Source organism: Solanum dulcamara, chromosome 7, assembly GCF_947179165.1.
Source record: "Solanum dulcamara chromosome 7, daSolDulc1.2, whole genome shotgun sequence".
Lineage (NCBI taxonomy): Eukaryota > Viridiplantae > Streptophyta > Magnoliopsida > Solanales > Solanaceae > Solanum > Solanum dulcamara.
In genome coordinates, this window is record NC_077243.1 from 23004095 (window position 1) to 23025230 (window position 21136).

The window sequence follows — 21136 nt, forward strand, 5'->3', positions numbered from 1 at the left end:
AATTTTAGAATTAGCGATGGAAATGAAAAATCTAAAAACTTTCCTTCCCTATTTTCATTACCTCCCGCACAAAGACCTCTTGTTGTCTTTTCCCACCATTGCTCACCATCAGATCTCGAGTCCGTTTGGATGGGCTTAAAAAAAATAACTTTTATGTATGAAGTGCTTTTAGAATTTTGAAGTGCTGAAAGTTATTTTTATAAATAAGCAGTTAAGTGTTTGAATAAAAGTGTTTATGCCGAAGAAATGAGAAAAATGATGTGAATTTTAAAGTTAATAGAATAAAAAGGTTAGTTTGAGAATTTAGTTAAAATATAAGGGATATAAAAATAATTTCTATGGTAAAGAAAATCACTTTAATCACTTAGAAACAAAAAGTTAGGATTCTAACTTTTCATTTTTAACTGACTTTAAGAATTTTATTACTTAAAGTTAGCATTAGGCAAATCCAGAATAAGCTAAAAAAAGCTTAGTGCTCCTCCGAGAACCACCGGCGCCTCGCCACCTTCATCTCCTCTTTCCCTTTTCCCGCCTCCAACCAAATATCACCTCTCGTCGTTCATCAGCAGCACTAACGAGCCACCGAACCAAACGACCACGAGCAACCCGGCGCCACCGAAATCCGGCAAAATAAACAACCAGACCATCCGTTTTCTCCAACCAGACCAACATCCTCTCTTCTCCAGCGAGCAAAGCTCGCACTCCGGCGAGACTCAACAAACTAGCAACCAACGCCGAGCTCCGTCTCCGGCGAACACCAACAGCAATGGCCGCCGATCTTCCTCTAGTTTCCGGTAAACAAATAACTGCTATTCCTCTTTTTTTTTGTACTACACTTTCTTCCATCTATTTTGTTTTGTATGTTTCTAGTATAGATCTGTCCAGATTTGATATTTTCTGGCGGATTGCTTGTCATAATTTCGTTGTTCACTGTTTTATTCATTTTTTAGTTGAAAGTTTGCTTGTTGAGTCGATTGTTGTTTTATCATTTTGATGTATAGAATAATTTTGGTGTTTATTTAGTTGGTTGTTATTATGTTATTTTCCATTATTTTATTTCTTGTCCATTTTGTCAACTTGTTGCTATATTAAATGTTGCTTGCAATTGTTTTAAGCCTTGAATTGATTCAGTACTGGTTTAATTTTTTATGATTATAGTTGATTGCTATTTTGTATTTCCATAGGTCCCTGTCGTAAGATGTTATTTTCTTCTTTTATTAATCATTAAATTTATTTAAACGGATAATAAATATGGCCAATGAATCCCAATTTAAAAAACGAAAATTTTAGTTTAAATTTACTATTATGTATTACAACTTAAAATTGACCGATTAAGAAATTATCCGTCAATTAATTTAAGCAATGTACCTCACAAATGGATGACATTGTTATTTGAATTTTACATAATTTGATGACATTTTAATCCCTTTTCGTTAAAGCTGTGGAGGTTCTGCTTTTCATTGATTTAAGCAATGTAGCTTGCAAAAGTATTAGTATTTTTTTTATTTTAATTTGTTTGACATACTTTTTTTTAATTGTTTTCTTTTAGAAATGATTCCTTTTTTAAAATATTTTTTAATTTTTAACTTTTCACATGATATATTTAAAGTAATAAAATTATTTATTTTTATTTTTTTAAACTCATATTATGTATAAATTGAACAGAGAAATTAATTTTTCCTTATTTTTAATTTTCCAATGTATCAAAAAGAGGAGAAGAGCTAATGATTTTGACTTTGGTCAAGAGGCGACTGAGAGTCCAGAAGGTTCTTACGGGTGTAAAATGCTGTCGACGATAATTTTGGCGCCCAACCTAAACTAAAACCCTAGACTACTCTTTACTTTCTTTTGCTAGAAGCTAATCAACAGCAATTAACCGGAAAATATGTCAGGCTTGAGGTTCGTTGCTGAAAGAACCGGTGACAGCGCCGGACAGCCATTCCTCGACACCGACAACGGCGAGGAACTCATGTATGTTCAGCCTGGAACTGCCATAGTCCTCGGCAGCCGCCCTCCTGAGTCACCTGGCACTCTCTATATCACCACCAAGTAACATCTCCGCCTTCAATTTACTTTTGTTTCTGTTCACGTATCTTACTTATTTCGTAATCAGCCGTTCAATTCTTCACCAGGCAAGTGGTATGGCTAAGCGATACAGATAGGAGTAAAGGTTATGCTGTTGATTTCCTGTCTGTTTCACTTCATGCTGTCTCTAGAGACCCTGAGGCTTATCCGGATCCTTGTTTATATGCTCAGGTACAATCTCTTTACGACAAATTAGAGGTTCTTGGGTCTTTTATGATTCTGGATACCGTGTCCACTCTTTTGCATAAGGTTGTAGGTTGGATCCTTAACTGGGTATTCAGTTGGTTTAGAAGTATGATTACTAATAATTCAACTGAAGTCTTAGCCATTACTAGTGTGCAGTATCTTATTGTTATTTAACAAACTATGGATTGGTTAATAATGTCTTCAGTCTTGGGTCAATTGTCAGTTTTAGATGAACTTGCAAGGGGAGAAGAAAGATAATGAGGATTGACCTGACCTTCAATATTTCTGAGGCTAAATCTATTAGAGCTATCACTTAATGCTATTGACAGGTGTAGAACAGTATAGAACTCCACTACATATTCAATAGGGCGATTCATTCTGTTTAGTTTTTATTTTAAAATTTATTGGAGTATTTACTGCTTAATTGAGCTTGGAGGAGTTCATCCAGCTATTATCTGTATTTTTACATTTGTCAGTAAGCTATCTCACACGGTTATTATATAGTTGGATAAACATGACGTAATGAAATGCAATTTCTTTTATTTATTATGTTAGGATTGTGTAGTGTATGCAATTTCTTCACTGAAGCTGGATAAATCATGTATGGTTGAACCAGATGGATTAGTTGCATGATTATGCATGTCTGTTCTGTTACAACAAGTCTTTGGCTTTATAATTAATGAATCTTTCTGGTAGAGCAATTATTTTCTTTCAGGCTTGTTTAATATTTCGGGTGATCACTCTTTCTGTGTTTACCCCACTGAAGGGAATCCTGAGTGCTGGTTAAACATTTATGTCTTTTTTTTACAAATGTGAAATATATTTAACTTTAACGGGTATGAAAATAAAAGATATGTCTTACTTCATTCCTGAAGATTGACAATGGAGTGGAGGATGACCAATCAGAAGGTTCCAGTGATGAGGCTGATGAGTCCACAGATTTATCAAGGATCACTGAGTTGAGACTTGTGCCATCAGATCCTAATCAAGGTGCTTCATTCTTGTTCATTGTTTTTCATCTAGGATAAATACCTTCTGCTACTCTAGCTCCTAAAGATAAAAATTTGCTTTGTATGTTCTATGTTGACAGTGGATACTCTCTTCCAGATCTTTTGTGAGTGTGCTGAGCTTAATCCTGAACCAATTGAAGGTAGTGTTTTTCCTCTATGTACATACTCATTAACACGCTTTCTACTCGCATTTTTCTGCCCATGTCTTGTTTGTACTTTGCTAAAGTCTGCTGTTACTTTCTGTAGAGGAGGAAGAAGAGCATAATTGGATCTTCAGTGCAGATCAGCTGGAAAATCAGGAAGCTGGTAAGAATGGATAGGCATTGGCTGTTTTTTTAAAATTGAAACCAATTCTCATTTTGTCAACTAACTTCTATTCTTGCTGGTCTAGCTTTAGAAGAAGATTCTGAATGGATGATTTCTCAAAATTCTACACATCCGATTGGTCATTCAAATGGGGATCACGACTTAGCTCATAATGTGCTTCAGGTAGGCCTGTGATTGTAGATTTGATTTGACACTTGACATTCAGAATTGTGATTAATCTTGTTCTGTCTTTCCTTTGGCTCATTTGGTAGGTGTTGGGGCTGGGTAGTCAATTGGAACAAATTAAATACTAGTTTTTAAAGTAACAAGCGCACAGTCAGTTGTTACATATTTGGGAATCGTAGATTAGTTTGTAGTATATATTCAACAACACAACGTCAAGTTTCATAGCCTCACTATGCTTGATCTCTATGTGTATTTCTATATGAATAATCTGCATTGTCATTCTTTTTCAATATTTCCTTTTGTGGAGATAAGTTGTAGAGTGTTTTAGGACTCTCTACCTGAATTTCTGCATCCATGCATATCATGTAAAACAGAGGCCGAATCACCTGTAATGGTAAACAGTAAACCCATGCACCGAAACCCAGTAGTGAACAATGACTGCTCCTTTGGTGACTAATGCCAACCTCAAGGTTGGAGGTGGATGATATTTTTCACTAGGTTATCCTTCACTGTCATTTGTCAATTGGTTTTTTAAGATGTTTTCTACAAGCACTGTGAAGCATTTAGAGCTCCTCTCTGGGGACTTTTGTCTTGAGTAACTTTCATGTAACGTAGGCTGAACATATATGAGCAATAGGCTTTCTGCTTTAGTTGTTTCACATGGAACTTCTATCATTTATTGCCTATTTGTGGCTGGAAAATTGAGACTTGCATTTTTGAACTGCAGCTTCAAATTAATGATCAAAGGTTTGAAGATGCGGAGGAAATGGACAGTGACAGCAAAAATGGTCATCACTAGGCCGTCACCATTTTTTGTCAGATTGCCTTAAAGTGTGTCAACCTGGTCGGGCTTCTCTCATTTCAGATGTTCCTGTGCAACTGTTGATTTGAATGATTAGATCTTTTGCCCAAAATGATTAGAATTCTATACAGGAAATAGTAGTTTTGTCATGTCACAAATAGTATTGCATGATTAATGCGAGCGGAGATGATATAAGCTCAGTTGTAGGCACCTTCTCTTGGTTTTTTCCTGTATTGTGCTGTTCCTTCTTGTTTATAACTGAGTTATGATGACCTTTAAAATTTCTGGCGATATTTGCTTGTACACTTTAATCAAGTTAAACTTTCTCAGTATCTCGTCCGAAGAAGCAGTGAACAACTTTCTACTCTCACTCTTCAAGTGCCTGACTGTTGCACACTCGAGCTTCTCTCAAATTTTTCTTATTTGATTGTCAAAAGTTTACATTTTGAAATGTCTTCCCAGCAGGGAGCTGCTATAATTTACACTGCGAGCGTGTTGAAGAACTTTATATCCAGTAAGAATCCTCAAGGAGATAGTTTTGGGCAAATACTACCTTTATATCGCATACGTTAAAACAAAAAACCGAACTCAAGCTCTTTGACATTGTTACCCCGGGCTTTCTCAATAGTTGGTGCGCTTAATTTACCAAAATGCATACAATCCAGTAATACAACAATAATGATGTTACCACTACCTCGAGGAGGTAGAGAAGTTGTTTTTGAAAATATAATCCAATAATACGAACATTTTTTATTTGAGCACTAAAATAGTAATTGGGAATTTTATGTAGTCCTACTACCAGATGAACCACTTTCAGGTTTCTTTAACATCCAAGTGCTGCCTTGGCTGATTTGGTGATATTTTGCTGCAAAAGGAATGTGATCAAAAGGTGTCTATCTGCTAAAATAACTAAACACCAAACATCTATTGAGTTATGATTGACTCACCTACAGAAGAATCCAAATTCTAGAGTGACCATGCTTTATATTGACACAATTTATCATCTACCAACAAATTGAATTTGTTTCCCAAAAGTAACAAAAAGACGAAGAAAAGAAGGCAGTTGAGTATACAAACAAATAATGAAACTATACATGCACTATGCACCCTTAGCACAATTATTTAAAGAGCAATAGAAAGCATGAAAAATTGGAAGCACATTTTGATGGAACCTCAGTTCATTAACAGTATGTGAGATCATTAGCATAATAAATCTTCCTAACTGCAACTGCAAGTAATTAATACAGCCGATCCAAGAAAACAGACACTAAAAAATTAAAATATCTATACAAGCGTTTGATATATTCGTCGTGGAACGAACACCGTATACTCTCAATCAATAATTCTTCTTTTCACTTATTGAATAGTAATCAAGATACCAATTGACAAATTTCTTTAACCCCATCTGCAAATCTGTAGTGGGTTTATATCCAAATTCCTTGTGAGCATAACTAATATTAGCATGAGTAAACATCACATCTCCGTTTCTTGGCAATGGCAACACATTTCTTTTGGCCTTTACTTTGAGCAATTTCTCCAATATGCTAACTAGCTTGGTCACTGGAACTGGTGAAGTATTTCCCAAATTAAACACTCTTAATTGTGCATTCTTCTTCTTCTTTCCTCCACTTCCTGTGCTCTTCTCTGCTGCATCCAAAGCCCCTAAACACCCTTTCACTATATCATCAATGTAGGTAAAATCCCTTGCTACACTTTTGTTATTAGAACCTTGAAATACTGAAATAGGTTTTCCTTTTAGTATGTCCTTTGTGAAGAAGAAATACGCCATATCTGGCCGACCCCAAGGTCCATAAACAGTGAAGAATCTCAACCCTGTAATGGAAAGACCATAGATATGGTTGTACGTATGTGCAATTTCTTCACCGGCCTTCTTTGTGGCGGCGTATAGACTCGCTGGTTGATCTGTTCGGTCTTTTTCCGAGAAGGGTACTTTGGAATTGAGCCCATAAACAGAGCTGGATGATGCCCAAACAATTGAAGGTTGTGGATTAGCCGATTTGCAGGCCTCGAAAAGGGTAACGAGGCCTGCAATGTTGCTGTGGATGTAAGAACCAGGATTCTTCATTGCGTAACGAACGCCGGCCTGTGCAGCTAGGTGCATCACGTGCGTAAATGCAACAATGTCGAAAAGTTTTTTCAGAAGGTTTTCGTCATTGATATCGCCTTCAATAACGAAAACCCCTTTCTGTTCCAACAATTTCTGACGGGCCCTTTTCAACGATGGGTCGTAATAGCTGTTGAAATTGTCGACTCCGACGACACCATCACCACGGCGTTTGAGAGCGGCGGAGACGTGGGACCCGATGAAACCGGCGGCACCGGTTACAAGAACGGAAAAATGATCGGAATGGGAATGGGCAGATAATTTGACGCGCTTTTCCCATTGTGGATTACTATCCCATTTCAGAGTTGAGGAATGAGATGGAGGAGAAGAGTGGAAACATAGGAAAAGAAGGGTAGTTGCAAAAATGGTGGTCCAGAAAACAAGCTTGGTAATTGAATATGTCCATCTCCGATGCTTGTCCATGTTGATTAATGGGTGGCTAAATTTGCAGTAAAACTAGAAGAAGAAATGCTTGTTGATGGTAACAAACATTCATTCTGAGAGACGTAAAATGGGAAGGCTATACAAAACAAAGAAAATCAAGAAACTAGGTTTGTGTAAACTCCCTATAAAATGGGAATGGATAGAGCTATATATTTATTCTTGAAAAGAGGGCTAGTAATATGAAAGAAGATAACAGAAAGAGAGAAAGAGAGGGGGGGGGGGGAGGAATATGGGATAAACAGGGAATCCTGGGCAGTGAAATGATTCAAAAGAAAAAGAAAGAATTTGTTGGATGAAAGTTGGAGATTGTACCTCTATTATTAGGGAGATAAATATTGATACACCTTTTCTCACTAATTCCATAATAAAAGACTTCTAAGAAAAACCTTTATTTTGCAGATTTTTTTTCCTTTTTTGATAAAATTGTCCTCCAAATTTAACAATATTATAATACTATTTGTGTCTTAATGAATAAATTAAAAAAAATAATATATATTTTTCCTTTTTATTTTTTCATTTTTCTCTTGTTTTTTCCTTATATCTTTTCCTTTCTTCTTTTTCCTTTTTTTTTGAAAAAATATTTTCCCCTATTTTTCCTTTTTTGGGTAATTCTTATTTATTTTTATTTTTTTTACTTATGAAGTTAATTTTTTTTGACCTATTTTATACATTTTGTACTTTTTTAAAATAGATTTTTTCCTTAAATTCAAGAGGCAAGGTTCAAAGTAAACACCACTTTCTATTGCATATGTTAATACAAATTAGGTTTATATTGATCCCTTTTGAGTTTGAATGGGTAAGTAAGAACTATAATATGAGAATTGGTACATACGTATTCTTGAAAAGAGGATCAGAATTGTGAAAGAGGATAACAGAAAGAGAGAAATAGAGGGCAGTGAGATGAGTTAAAAAGAAAAAGAAAGCGTTTGTGTAAATGTGGAGAAAAGAAGAAAAGAATGAGAGAAGAAGAAAAGGAGGTGAGATGTAGCCTCATTATTTCTATCAATTTTTCCTTTTCTCTTGTTTTTTTTTTTTGAATGAATTTTGAGTCTAAAACTTATATGACAAGAAAAAACTCTAAATGAACTAAAGTAATGACTAAAAATAAAATTTACAAATATTACTTTTTAACACGTATAATAGTGTGCTAAAGGAGTCAGCAGAATGTCAATCATGCCTAACGGCCGATCATTATGAATTTCTATAAAACATAATTTTATTCGCTAAAGAGGTTCATAAAATTAAACCTATCAAGTAGGTTTGGTCAATCCGATTTCATCCCAATAAACACAATCCAGTAATGGCCTGCCACTGATGTGGCAAAGACTGACTCCCTAAACTCAATTCATGGACTACGTCGGGGGCTGGGTGTCACGCCCCGTACCTTAGGCATGGTCGGCACTCAGAAATCATTGTTGTCCCAAGCGAACCACTTGGTCTGATCATTCAGCAGAAGACTCGACTCAATATATAATTAACTCAAGTGGACATTTAAAACATCTTCATCAATAGATAGATAATGAATTTAAATACTCAAAGTGTAGTGTAACTCAACGTCATAAACTCAATAATGAAATTTGGTTTCTGAAACAGACTCTGAAAGAAATCATTTAACTTGACTCATACTCGGTCCATGAATCCTAACTCAATACTAGAAAGGTGCCAAGACAAGTCCAAGGCTACCTCAAATGACTATCAAAAGAATGACAAAGGAATAAATTGAAGTCCTCCGAATGCAAAGAGGTCTCACCAAAAGTTGAACTGGATCTAGTCTTTAACGATGTGCCTATTGAGGACCTCTATCACATGTATCTGCATCATAAGATTATGCATGCCAAATGACGTCAGTTCATGAAATGTACGAGTATGTAAAATTGTTGGTAGGAACATAATCAACAATACTCAAGCTCATGCAACTCAACTCAAGGGACTTACTCTGAAATGACTAAACTCAATAAAGCATGAAGTAAAGTAAAACAATGCTTTAAATAATATGCAATAAGAGACACAACTCAATATATGAAAGTTTGATAGTTCACTCTTTGGGAGATTCTTTAACCGATAATCATTACTTATGACCTATTGATGATACAACGCTTAAGAACTGCCGTTCTGCAACCATCCAATACTTTGCCAAAGTAAAGGACGCTCAACTCAGTGGATCCAAAATTAGTCAATGTCCGTCTTTTGGCACTTGAGAGGCATGGCCTCTACCTACGCTGACTACCTAGTTTATGGAATTTGAGTTGCCTCTACTCTTATCCAAATCGGTACTCAATACTACTCTCAAAATACTTTATTATGCTCATATAATGAATAAAATACTCAATTGACTCATTTAGTCTCTTTTGGACTTAGCTCAAAACTTAACTCATGTCAACTCAAGAAATGCATTTAAAGCATAATTTAACTCTTCAACTCAACTTCAAAATAGATGTTTTAATGTAATAATGCTCAACTCGTTTATACTCAAAATGCTCATGCTAAAACAATCGTTAAAAGATTTCTCAAACTCACCTCATACTCATCTCTTTCTCAATCAAAGGCGAAAATAGTTATTCTTTAAACTCAAAATAGTGCATAATAAAAATTAACATGAAATGTTCATAAATCATTCTTGTACAAACTCCTTCAATGCATAGAATACAATTGAAATCTCAGTTAGGATTCAGGTGACTGCAAACACAAATCCTCACTCTCAACAAGACTTAACTCACATAACTCATCAAGGAATATAGTAATATATGCAAGAACACAACAACAACAACAACCCAGTGAAATCCCACAACGTGGGGTCTGGGGAGGGTAAAGTGTACGCAGACCTTACTTCTACCAAGATAGGACGGTTGTTTCCGAGAGACCCTTGACTGAAAAGAAGCATAAAAAGAGGTCAAATAAACCTAAGCGGTTCAAAGCGATATGGGAAAGTAAATAACGATTAATGCAAATAACGAAAGCGACAAAGATAAAATAGAATAATCAAAATATAGAAAGTAATAGAGAGATAATAACAGAAGTCAGAGCACAAGAAATTATAGTACACTAATGCGCCTACTAATACGGAAGAATAACGAGACTATGTACTAGCCTTCTACCCTAATATGGGTCCTCCACACTCTTCTATCTAAGGTCATGTCCTCATTAAGCTGTAACTGTGCCATGTCTTGTCTAATCACCTCTCTCTAATATTTCTTCGGCCTACCCCTACCTCTTCTAAAACCATCCATAAATAACCTCTCACACCTCCACACTGGGATATCTGTGTCTCTCCTCTTCACATGTCCAAACTATCTCAGTCGCATTCTCCGCATCTTGTATTTGCCCGAGGCCACTCCTACCTTGTCCCGAATAGCCTCATTTCTAATCCTGTCACTCCTGGTATGCCCACACATCCAACTCAATATTCTTATCTCAGCTACTTTCATCTTTTGAACGTGAGAGACCTTAACTGGCCAATACTCTGCCCCATATAACATAGCCAGTTTAACCACCACTTTGTAGAACTTGCCCTTAAATTTTAGTGACACCTTCTTATCACATAATACACCAGAAGCGAGCCTCCATTTCATCCACTCTGCCCCAATATGATGTGTGACTTTCTCGTCAATCTCCCCACTGCCTTGCATGATAGACCCAAGGTATTTGAAATTACTTTTCTTTTGGATGGCCTGGTCACCAAGCCTAACTTCCGCACCAACCTCCTGAGGTATCTCACTGAACTTGCACTCTAAGTACTCTGTCTTGGTCCTACTCAGCTTAAACCCTTTAGACTCCAAGGTATATCTCCAATCCTCCAGCCTAGCATTAACTCCGCTATAAGTCTCATCGATCAGGACTATGTCATCCGCGAAAAGCATACACCATGGCACCTCACCTTGAATTTTTTGCGTCAATCTATCCATCACCAAGGCAAATAAAAATGGACTAAGGGCTGATCCTTGATGCAACCCCATCACAACTAGGAAGTGCTCTGAGTCCCCTTCTATTGTCCTTACCCTGGTTTTGGCTTCCTCATACATGTACTTGATCACCCTAATGTACGCCACAAGTACACCTTTAGCCTCCAAACATCTCCATAGTATCTCTCGTGGAACTTTATTGTAAGCCTTTTCTAGATCGATGAATACCATATGCAAGTCCCTCTTCCTCTTCCTATACTGCTCCACCAGTCTCCTCATAAGATGGATGGCTTTTGTAGTTGAGCGTCTCGATATAAATTCGAACTGATTCTCTGAAATAGACATGCCTCTCCTAGCCCTCATCTCCACCACTGTTTCCCATACTTTCATAGTATGGCTTAGAAGCTTGATACCTCTATAGTTGTTGCAGCTCTGAATATCCCCCTTATTTTTGTATAGAGGGATCATTACACTTGACCACCATTCTTCGGGCATCGTTTCCGTCTTAAAGATGATATTAAATAACCTAGTCAGCAACTACAAACCTACCGAGCTCACGCTCTTCCAAAATTCCCAGGAATCTTGTCAAGTACGATCGCTCTCTCCCAGCACATCCTACGCATAGCACCCTTAACCTCTTTGACCGTAATACTCCTAAAACACCCAAAATCGTGAAGCCTCCCTGTATGTTCCAAATCTCCCAACACAATTTCTCTGTCCCCTTCTTCATTCAAGAGTTTATGGAAGTACGACTGCCATCTCTTTTTAATAAGGGTCTCCTCTACTAATACTTTTCTATGCTCGTCCTTAATGCACTTTACTTGATCCACATCGCATGCCCTTCTCTCTTGCCCCCTGGCTAGCTTGAATAATTTCCTATCCCCGCCTTTCTCTTCTAGTTCAGTATAAAGGCGTTCAAAATTTGCCTTTTTTGCCGTTGAAACAACCGACTTTGCCTCCTTCCTTGCTATCTTATAAAGTTCCCTATTCATCCATTTCTCTACCTCATCTTTGCTTTCTATCAGCTTCTCATACGCTATCTTCTTTTCTTCCATCTTCCCTGGCACTTCTCCATTCCACCACCAGTCCCCTCAGTGCCAGCCATGGCTACCTATCGAGACTCCCAACACTTCCCTTGCTACAACCCTAATACAACTAGCTGTCCTATCCCACATAGTGTTTGCATCCCCACTACTATCCCAAGCCCTTATATCCTTCAATTTCTTTCCCATCTCTAGGGCACTAGCCATGGTCAAACTCCCCCATCTGATCCTAGGTCGGTCATCCCCGACCCTCTTCTTCCTCGTCATCTTGATCTCTAAATCCATCACCAAGAGCTTATATCGGGTCGTAAGATTGTTGATTGGGATGACCTTATAGTCTTTGCACAGACCTTTATCATCCTTTCTAAGGAGTAAAAAATCTATCTGAATTTTAGCCACTGCAATCCGAAAGGTTACCAAGTGGTCTTCCTTCTTTGGGAAATTCGAATTGGCTATCACCAACCCAAAAGCTCTTGCGAAATCCAAAAGTGAAACTCCTCCTCCATTTCTGTCCTCGAAGACAAAGCCTCCATGCACATCATCATACCCTCTCGAAATAGACCTGATGTATCCGTTGAAATCCCCTCCTACGAAAAGCTTCTCAGTAGGTGGTATGCCTCCCACTAACTCGTCCAAATCCTTCCAAAAATGCCTCTTATCCTCCTCGCCTAAGCCCTCTTACGGCGCATAAGCACTAATAATGTTCAACGTGATCCCTTCAATGATCACCTTTTTCGACATCATCCTATCAGTGACTCTCCTAACCTCCACCACCTGATTCCTTAAATTACTGTCTACTAAAATGCCTACCCCATTTCTATACTTCGATCTACCAGAGAACCAAAGCTTATACCCGTCTACCTTCTTAGCTTTAGAACCTACCCATTTGGTCTCTTGTACACAAGCTATATTAATCTTCCTCTTCTTTAGAATCTTAACTAGCTCTATCGATTTTATCATCAACATCCCAATGTTCCAAGAACCTACTATCAGTCTAGACGCTTTTTTAACCTACTTACCCCTCCCTACCCTCGTCCCCGTCTCTGTCCCTGAGCGAGAATATGACCCTAGTCTACCATCACAATCCAAAGCCATGAAAATGCGTATGAACTAATAAAATATTCAAAGGTTTAAAGTCAGCAAAATGTAACTACAATTGTATGCGCAAAGAATAGATATGGAAAGGTATGGAAACCGTAGGTATCAACTCCAGTTGAAATAAACTTGGTTGCTGTCAGAAAACACTATTTAATGAAGCAATATTTCATTGAGGAATTTCATCGAACACCTTCAAGGCACTTGGGGAGGTGACAAGGTTTAGAAAATCGATGGCGCACGAAGGAGATAGAGATGCAAATGACAAAGTCGAAGACAAAAAGATGAAGTTTTAGAGAAACTAAATTTGTAACACCAATTGAAAGGATAATAATCTCAATAGGGATTATTATAAACTCAAGAACTCAATTCATGGAACCTCAAAACTCAACTCAACTCGAAGAACTGGAGATGTAGGACACGTGGATGAACTCAATCACATTATAGGTAGCCTTACATACTTGGAAATTGAAGGACAATCGAAACTCGAAGACCTCGCTTGAAAATCTTGAACCCTAGTACTTTCTCCCCTCCAATCCCTGCTCTCAAATAATTCTAAATGTTAATGAAAGTTTAGGCGTATAGGGTACTGATAAGGGACTCAAAATAGACCCAAAATGTCAAGGTTTTAGTTTGAAAAGGTGGGAAAATACAAAACTATCCTCCACTAAAATTGACTTTTGGTCGTCTACGGATCATTCTACGGATCGTAGAAGACCATTCGTAGAAACTATGCACCAAAATTGGACCTCATTGGTTCAAAGTATTTTGGGTGTATGACCAAGTTTCTACGGGTCGTAAGAACCATTCGTAGGAGCTTTGTGCACATTCCAGCAGCTACTGAAATGTGACACTAATGTCTATGACTCATTCTTACGAAGTCGTAAGAATTTCTATTGGTCATAATCAAAACTCGTAAAAAAGACCCTCAAGACTGAAATTTTTCTAAGTGTTCATGGTTTCTACTAATCCTTCCTACGACTCATAGAAAACTCTATGGGTCATAGTGTTGAGTCGTAACTTTTGATGATCTGGCAACCTCTAGTTAACGATCATAACGTTTTACTCTAAACTCGAAATGAGGCAAACTTGGTGGCATTGGAAAGAGGATTCAAAGATCTTTTATTTGATAGAGCATAATTGATCACCTAATTTTTTATATTCTAGGAGATATAATCATTTGAAGTTAACCCAAGTAAAAATCTTTTACCGAAACTCAATCGGTAAGAAAACTTTCAACTCGACTTTGTGCTAGAGGGTCCTTATAACCTTAATTCATCTCCAAATCTATTTTCTGTTGGGTTTAATTAATAGGGGAAATGGAGGAAAAAGAAGTGGAGGGAAAAAATGATTTGTTCTCTCTTGCTTTATGAAATAAGCATTTGTCCCACATAGGTGGTAGAAAGAAAAAGTATTCTACTTAAAAGTAGAAGCACTCCTTCATGTTGCTAAAGGGTCAAGAAGAGGGTCTCCCCTCGCGCCGTCGTCGTCGCTCGCTCGCTCGACTTCGGCTTCAGCTTCAGCTACGGCTACGGCTACGGATTCAGATTTGGTCAATTGATTTAATTGATTGATAATCTTTTTGGACCAAATTTCCTTTAATTTTTTAATTAATTAATATTATTTATTTATTTAATTAATTAATTAAAAATTCTGACCCATGAACCGACCCATTTCTTTCTTTTCTGAATTAATTTAAAATATTTCTCTCCGATTTTCCAATGGAATTTTACTGAAAGGTTGCAACCTTGTCTGAAAAGTTGTAAACTTTTGGCAAACCTTTTTTCAATAGATACCTTTTCAAAAAGGATGAAAACAGGCTATATATATCCTCGGAATTGTTCCTTACGAAAAAAATTCTATTAGACATCTTCTTCTTCTTTTTTTCTGCACTTCTTAAAAACTAATGTGATATACTTCCTTCGAGTGGTTCGAAGTCACCATAATTTCCTGTACCGCTATTTTGGTGAGTAAATCATTCTATCCTGAGAGGAAATATTTCAAAACCTTGGGTACATTGAGAAAAATAATTTTCTTAAGGACACACTGTGCATTCAGTGGGCTCGGTTTATTATTCTTACATAATTTTTCCAAATACTGTTCTTATTTTTTGTCATAGTTCTTTCTTTTATTTTAGAATTTATTATTGCTATTTCATTATTTGTTTTATATACAGTTTATTAACAATCTTAAGGAAATTATTATCATTTTTTTTATTAAACAGTATTCTGTTTTGGAGACTAAAACCTGTGTGGTTTTCTACTCCGTATGAAATAAATATTCTGACTTGAAGAGTATAAAAACTTCATTGAAATATTAAAGTTCATACTTGTACAACGATTTGAAGAGTATAAAACTTCATCGTTATTGTTGTAAAAGGTCTGATATTCTAAAATATTAAGACAGTTTGTCTATTTTGACTGTGAAAAGAAATGGCAAGTGAAACTGCTATTACTTTTGCAACTGTTGCTGCAACAAGCCGGACTGTTGTGCCACCGACGAAAAAACCAGGGAAATTTTTTAGAGCCAACTTCAAAGGATGACAACAAAGGGTATTTTTTTGGCTTACCACTCTTGGTATGCAGAAGTTAAACAACGAAGACTCTCCTATGCCTGCTGTTGATATGCCAGCCAATGAAAAAATTATGATTACTGAGGCATGGACACAGGCAAATTTTCTATGCAAGGAATACATACTAAGTGCTTTGGATGATGATTTGTACAATGTCTACAGTGCTATGAAAACTTTTAAAGAACTGTGGGATGCACTTGAGAAGAAGTATAAGACTGAAGACGCATGCTTGAAAAAAATTGTGGTTGCCAAGTTTTTAGACTATAAAATGATAGATAGCAGAATCGTTGGAACCTAAGTTCAAGAACTTCAACTTATTTTTCATGACCTTATTGCTGAAGGCATGATGGTTAATGGAGCATTTCAAGTGGCTGCAATGATAGAAAAGTTGCCTCCTTCGTGGAGAGATTTCAAAAATTATCTAAAGCACAAACACAAGAAAATGAAGTTGGAAGATCTTGTGATTCATCTCAAGATTGAGGAAGATAACAAAACTGCCGAAAAGAAGTCACGTGGATATTCAATGATTATGAGAACGAACATCATTGAAGATATTGCTCCAAAGAATAAGAAAAGGAAGAAACCTTTTGGAAATAATAAGGAGCAGAACAAGAAAAAGTTCAAGGGCAATTATTACAATTATGGGAAAGCTGGCCACAAAGCCCCAGATTGTCGTCTCCCAAAAAAAACAAGGGAAAGGGACAAGCCAATAAGGTGGAGAATAACGAAGTCATGAATGATCTGTGTGTAATGCTATCGGAATGCAACCTGGTAGGAAATCCCAAAGAATGGTGGCTTGATTCAGGAGCTACGTCGCATGTTTGTGCAGTCCGTGAAGCCTTCGCTACTTATTCCCCTGCTGCACCTGATGCGACTATCTATATGGGAAATTCTGCAACAGCTAAGGTTGAAGGATATGGTAGAGTATTTCTGAAAATGACATCCGGCAAGGTGGTGACGCTGAACAAAGTTTATCATGTTCCAAAAATGCGAAAGGACTTGGTTTCTGCCGGTCTTCTTATCAAGAATGGATTCAAGTGTGTTCTAGTTTCAGACAAAGTAGTTGTCAGTAAGAATGAAATGTATTTAGGAAAAGACTATCTCACTGAGGGTCTTTTCAAACTAAATATAATGGTTGTTGATGATAATAAAGTTCAAACTTCTTCTTATTTACTTGAGTCAAATAATTTATGGCATTCACGTTTAGGACATGTCAATCATAAAACCTTGCGAAAACTGATTAATTTAAATATATTGCCTAACTTTGAGTGCAATAAATCAAAATGTCAAGATGTGTTGAATCTAAGCATACTAAGTATCCTTATAAATCTATTGAAAGGAATTTCAGTCCCTTAGAATTGATTCACATAGATATTTGTGATATGAAGTCAACACCAACTCGTGGTGGAAAAAGTATTTTATAACTTTTATTGACAATTGCACTCGATATTGTTATGTGTATTTGCTTAATAGCAAGGATGAAGCAATTGATGCATTTAAGCAATACAAGAATGAAGTGAAAAATCAATTGAACAAAAAGATAAAAATGATTAAAAGTGATAGGGGTGAATATGAATCTCCTTTTGCAGAGATATGTTTAGAATATGAAATTATTCATCAAACTACTGCCCTCTACACACCACAATCAAATGGAATTGCAGAAAGGAAAAACTGAACATTAAAAGAGATGAATGCTTTATTAATAAGTTTTGGTTTACCATAAAACTTGTGGGGGGAAGCTATCCTTATAAGTAATTGAATACTCAACAGGATACCCCATAGAAAAACACAATCTATTCCATATGAACTATGGAAAGGAAGAAAATCCAACTTGAAATATTTCAAAGTGTGGGGGTGTTTAGAAAAAGTCCAAATTCCTTTGCCAAAAAGGGTAAAAATTGAACCAAAGACCGTGGATTGTGTTTTTATTGGCTATGCTACAAATAACAAAGCTTATCAATTTTTGATTCACAAATCGGACAATCCCAAAATTCATATTAATATGGTAATTGAATCAGATAATGCTGAATTCTTTGAAAACATTTATCCGTATAAAACAGAATGTGAGTCCTCAAGTGAAAGATCTAAACGACCGCGAGAAGAACCAAAGAAAAGTAAACCTATCAAAGAGGATCCAAGGCGTATCAAATGTCGAAGGATATCTACTTTTTTTGGACCTGATTTTATGACATTCCTGCTTGAAAATGAGCCTCAAACTTTTAAAGCAGCAATGTCTTCTTCTGATTCAGCATTTTGGAAAGAGGCAGTCGATAGTGAGATTCAATCAATTTTAAATAACCATACATGGAAATTGGTAGATCTTTCTCCTGAAAACAAACCTTTAGGATCAAAGTGGATTTTTAAAAGGAAAATGAAAGATGATGGCACTATTGACAAATATAAGGCAAGACTTGTGGTCAAAGGATATAGACAGAAATAAGACCTTGATTACTTTGACACATATTCGCCGATAACAAGAATAATATCTATTCGGGTGTTAGTGGCACTGGCAACCATATATGGTCTTGAAATCCATCAAATGGATGTCAAGATGACTTTCTTAAATGGAGAACTGGAGGAAGAAATTTACATGAAACAACCTGAGGGTTTCGTAGTTCCTGGTAAAGAAAGGAAAGTGTGCAAACTTGTTAAGTCACTTTATGGACTTAAACAAGCACCTAAACAATGGCATGCGAAATTTGACCAAACAATATTGACAAATGGATTTAAGATTAATGAGTGTGACAAATGTGTTTACATTAAAAATACTCCAAATCATGAAGTCATTGTTTGTTTATATATTGATGACATGTTGATAATGAGTAGAGATATCCGAAAGTTCTTGAAAGATATTCCATTTTGGCCAAAACCATTCGCACCTATATGTATACATTGTGATAGACAAACGGCAATAGGTAGGGCAGGGAGATTTATGTATAATGGAAAATCACGTCATATTCGACGGCGACACAATACTGTTAGACAACTACTCTCTAGTGGGGTTATCACTATTGACTACGTAAAGTCAAGAAATAACGTATCGGATCCACTAACAAAAGGCCTCTCTAGAGAGGCGGTTGAAAGATCATCGAAGAGAATATGGTTCAGGCTAAGGACAAGTCATCATGGCGGTAACTCTACCTAGTAGACTGGAGATCCCTAGAATTAGGTTCAAAGAGATCAAACAAAGTTATTAATGGCGGTTCAACATTGTCAAATAACTCAACCCATTCTTATGATGATGACAATATTCATAAACAAGGATAAAACCTTAAGGCTTTTTAATGAGTTAATAAAGCATTAAAGTTTTTTAATGATTATCTAAGTCTGACAGAAAATGACTAGATAGTGTATCTATAGGACTACACATTTAGAAATCACCTATGTGAGTGTGAAGTATAAACCGTTTCAAGGAGAATGACAGTAAAGGCCCATTCGCTATGCATTCACGAAACCAGGCGGTGTTCATGGATGAAATGAACACAACCGTGAGAACCATAAATGGTTGAGGGTTAATTGTGTGACTTATGTTGTCTAGTTACATAACAAAGTTCGATGGTTCAAAGATATCGCATCTACCGATTGATCGAGTATATTCTATATAAGTTCACTATGGAAAGTTCAAAGGGAAATCTACTTATCCAGATGCAATTAATCTTCCCTTGTATATCACACACTTATCTGTGCATTTCTTTATCTTATAGCCATTCCCCATTCATGTGGGGGATTGTTGGGTTTAATTAATAGGTTGAATGGGAAATGGAGGGAAAACAAGTGGAGGAAAAAAATGATTTGTTCTCTCTTGCTTTATGAAATAAGCATTTGTCCACATAGGTGGTGGAAAGAAAAAGTCTTCTACTTAAAAGTAGAAGCACTCCTTCATGTTGCTAAAGGGTCAAGAAGAGGGTCTCCCCTCGCGCCGTCGTCGTCGTCGCTTGTTCGGCTTCGGCTACGGCTACGGCTACGGATATGAATTCGGATTTGGTCAATTGATTTGATTGATAATCTTTTTGGACTAAATTTCCTTTAATTTTTTACTTAATTAATATTATTTATTTATTTATTTATTTAATATTATTTATTTATTTAATTAATTAATTGAAAATTCTGACCCGTGAACCAACCCGTTTCTTTTTTTCTCGGATTAATTTAAAATATTTCCCTCCGTTTTTCCAATGGAATTTTTCTGAAAGGTTGCAACCTTGTCTGAAAAGTTGCAAACCTTTGGCAAACCTTTTTCCAATAGATACCTTTTCAAAAAGGATGAAAACAGGCTATATATATCCTCAGAATTGTTCCTTACGAAAAAATTCTGATAGACATCTTCTTCTTCTTCTTTTCTGCACTTCTTAAAAACTCGTGTGATATACTGCCTTCGAGTGGTTCGAAGTCACCATAATTTGCTGTACCGCTATTCTGGTGAGTAAATCGTTCTATCCTGGGAGGAAACATTCCAAAATCTTGGGTACATTGAGGGGAATAATTTTCTTAAGGACACACTGTGCATTCAGTGGGCTCGGTTTATTGTTCTTACATAATTTTTCCAAACACTGTTCTTATTTTCTGTTATAGTTCTGTCTTTTATTTTAGAATTTATTGTTGCTGTTTCATCATTTATTTATATACAGTTTATTAACTTTTTCACACTAAAGAATTAACCTCCACACATGCATATAATTATGAATTATCCGGTACAACCTCATACACCTATGAAGGATGGTTCGATCTTAGCTAAAAATTTTTTTTGGAGTGTTACACTGGGTCATTCAGGCATTGGAGCTTGATAGAGCGGTCTAGTAGTAGATCGATAGTTGGCCCATCGGTGCACTAGCACGATACGATCTACTTTTTTAAAAAAGTTATAAAAAAATCTTCAAATAATCGTTGGGCCAACAAATATATCTGATATATGAGGCCCAAAACACCCTCAAACCACAAGCTATCATGACATCATCTGGTACTTTAGCACATTCATATATATATGTTTCAATATATTCCAACATATATTTTCTTCTAAGCTGTAATGTTGGTGTATTGAAGTTACATTTCTTTAAATTCTTTTTATCCTATTTTAAAGTGACAATTAGTGTATGAACACTGCTCTATGCTTTGTACAAGAAGCTGTGAAAATTGTTCTAAAGAGGAGTACGAACACTGCTCTCTCAATTATAAAAAAAGCAATAAAAATTGTACTATCATGACTCAAGATTATCAACTCTTTAAGGGATGATTTGGTAATTTAACTTCATTACTATATAGTATTTCTTAAATATACTCCATCCCAATTCAACATGTGTACCTTTTCCTGCCATGCGTTTAAGACTTTTATTTCTGTGTATTAATATCAACTGGTTTCCCCAAACTTATGAACTTTTCTACTTTC

General features: G+C 36.3%; 2 protein-coding genes and 1 pseudogene across 3 annotated transcripts; 2 read left to right on the forward strand and 1 right to left on the reverse strand.

Moving 5' to 3' along the window:
* Positions 1-1730: 1730 nt before the first annotated feature.
* Positions 1731-4907, forward strand: LOC129896506 (chloride conductance regulatory protein ICln). Of its 2 annotated transcripts, none has more exons than XM_055972425.1 (7): positions 1731-2049; positions 2133-2256; positions 3147-3261; positions 3362-3421; positions 3528-3587; positions 3673-3770; positions 4501-4907. In XM_055972425.1, exons 1-7 carry the CDS (start codon positions 1886-1888, stop codon positions 4570-4572), a joined length of 693 nt encoding a protein of 230 aa, XP_055828400.1. In that variant the 5' UTR covers positions 1731-1885; the 3' UTR covers positions 4573-4907. The 2 variants fall into 2 exon arrangements, with proteins under 2 accessions (XP_055828400.1, XP_055828401.1); XM_055972426.1 differs by having other exon boundaries at positions 1732-2049; positions 3679-3770.
* An 803-nt stretch (positions 4908-5710) lies between these two features.
* Positions 5711-7123, reverse strand: LOC129895422 (UDP-glucuronate 4-epimerase 3-like). The gene has a single exon (XM_055971138.1). It carries the CDS (start codon positions 7121-7123, stop codon positions 5912-5914), a length of 1212 nt encoding a protein of 403 aa, XP_055827113.1. The 3' UTR covers positions 5711-5911.
* Positions 7124-15613: 8490 nt separating this feature from the next.
* On the forward strand, positions 15614-17508 carry LOC129894612 (uncharacterized; annotated as a pseudogene).
* Positions 17509-21136: the final 3628 nt, after the last annotated feature.